Source organism: Aureococcus anophagefferens (assembly GCF_000186865.1).
Source record: "Aureococcus anophagefferens unplaced genomic scaffold AURANscaffold_272, whole genome shotgun sequence".
Taxonomy (NCBI): domain Eukaryota; class Pelagophyceae; order Pelagomonadales; family Pelagomonadaceae; genus Aureococcus; species Aureococcus anophagefferens.
This window is the reverse complement of record NW_008705806.1, coordinates 1-1,393: the sequence shown is the minus strand read 5'-3', so window position 1 is coordinate 1,393 and position 1,393 is coordinate 1. Positions and strand designations below refer to the sequence as shown.

Here is a 1,393-nt window from a genome sequence, read left to right as displayed (position 1 = left end):
CGGCGTCCAGCTGACCATGGGCGCGACGCCCGCGGCGACGGCGAGCCTCGACATCGTCGCCGCGGACGCCGACGGGCGCGAGACGCGGCGGTCGCTGTCGCTGTCGCTCGCCGTGGGCGCCATGGTCGTCCTCGCGGGCGCGACGCCGTCGTCGTCGGCGCTGCCCGGCGGCGGCGACGCGGCCCTCGACGCGCCGGGCCTCGAGGACGCGCTCGAGGCCGGCGACGCGTGGACGTGCGTCTTCGGCGTTTCCGTGACCCCGGTCCTCGCGGCGCCGCCGCGGTGCCGCGTGCCGCCGGCCGCCGCCGCGGGCGGCGAGGCCGTGTCCCTTGTCCTGCGGTCGCCGACGGGCGCCCTGTCCAACGCCGTGCCCTTCCGCTACCGCGACCCGCCGGCCGCGGCGTCGTTCGCGCCGGCGGGCGGCGCGACGACGGGCGGCACGCTGTTGACCGTCGCGCTCGCGGGAAACCACGCCGCCGACGCCGCCGACGCCTGGACCTGCCTCTTCGTCGGCGACGCCCTCGAGGACGGCGCCGCGGCGACCGCGGCGACCGCGGACGTCGTCGACGGCCTCGTCGTCGCCGCGCGCTGCGCGACTCCCGAGGCGGCCCGCGAGGGCGCTGCGTCCGTCGCGCTCGCGGCCAACGGCGCGGACTTTGGCGCCGCGGCGCCGGCGGCCTTTTCCTACGCCGGGGCGCCGCCGACGCTCGAGGCGCTGTCGGCGTCCGTCGGCGACGTCGTCGTCGCCACCGGATCGGGCTTCGCGAACGGGACCGCGCTCACGTGCCGCGCGGGCGCCGCCGCGTCCGTCGGCGTCTACGTGTCGCCCGGCGTCGTCCACTGCGCCGTGCCCGCGGAGATCTACGCCGGCGGGGCGTCGCTCGCCGTCGCGAACAACGGCGTCGACTTCTCCGACGCGCTGCCGCTGGTCTACGGCGCGCGCGTCGCGATCGCCGCCGCGGCGCCGCGGCGCGCGCCGAAGAGCGGCGGCACGGTCGTCGTCGTGGCGGGCACCTTCGCCGCGAACGCGACGCGCTGCGCCTTCGGCGCCGCGACCGTCGACGCCGACGTCGCCGGCGACGTCCTGACGTGCCGCGCGCCGCCCGCGGGCCCGCTCGACTTCGGCGCCGGCGTCGCGTCCGCGCCGCTCCGCGTCGTCGACGCGGCGACGGGCGCGTCGAGCGCGAGCGTCGCGTTCTACTACTACGACGACGACGACCGGACCGCCGCCGCCGCGCCGGCGGCGCTGCCGCTCGGCGCGGCGGCGACGGTGGCCGTCGCGTTCGACCCGCCGCTCGGCGCGGCGCTCTGCGCGGGGTCCTACTGCGTCCTCGGCGGCGCGGCGACGCCCCTGGCCTGCGACGACGTCGGCGGCCGCGCCGCGACCTGCGCC

At 80.1% G+C, this 1,393-nt stretch overlaps 1 protein-coding gene across 1 annotated transcript; it reads left to right on the top strand.

Annotated features, from left to right (window-relative positions):
- Positions 1 to 16: 16 nt before the first annotated feature.
- AURANDRAFT_68651 (hypothetical protein) lies at positions 17 to 1,089 on the top strand (the record flags this gene model as incomplete). Its single annotated transcript, XM_009044361.1, has 1 exon — positions 17 to 1,089. A coding segment is annotated over one exon (1,073 nt), but the record flags the coding sequence as incomplete, so codon positions are not given.
- Positions 1,090 to 1,393: the final 304 nt, after the last annotated feature.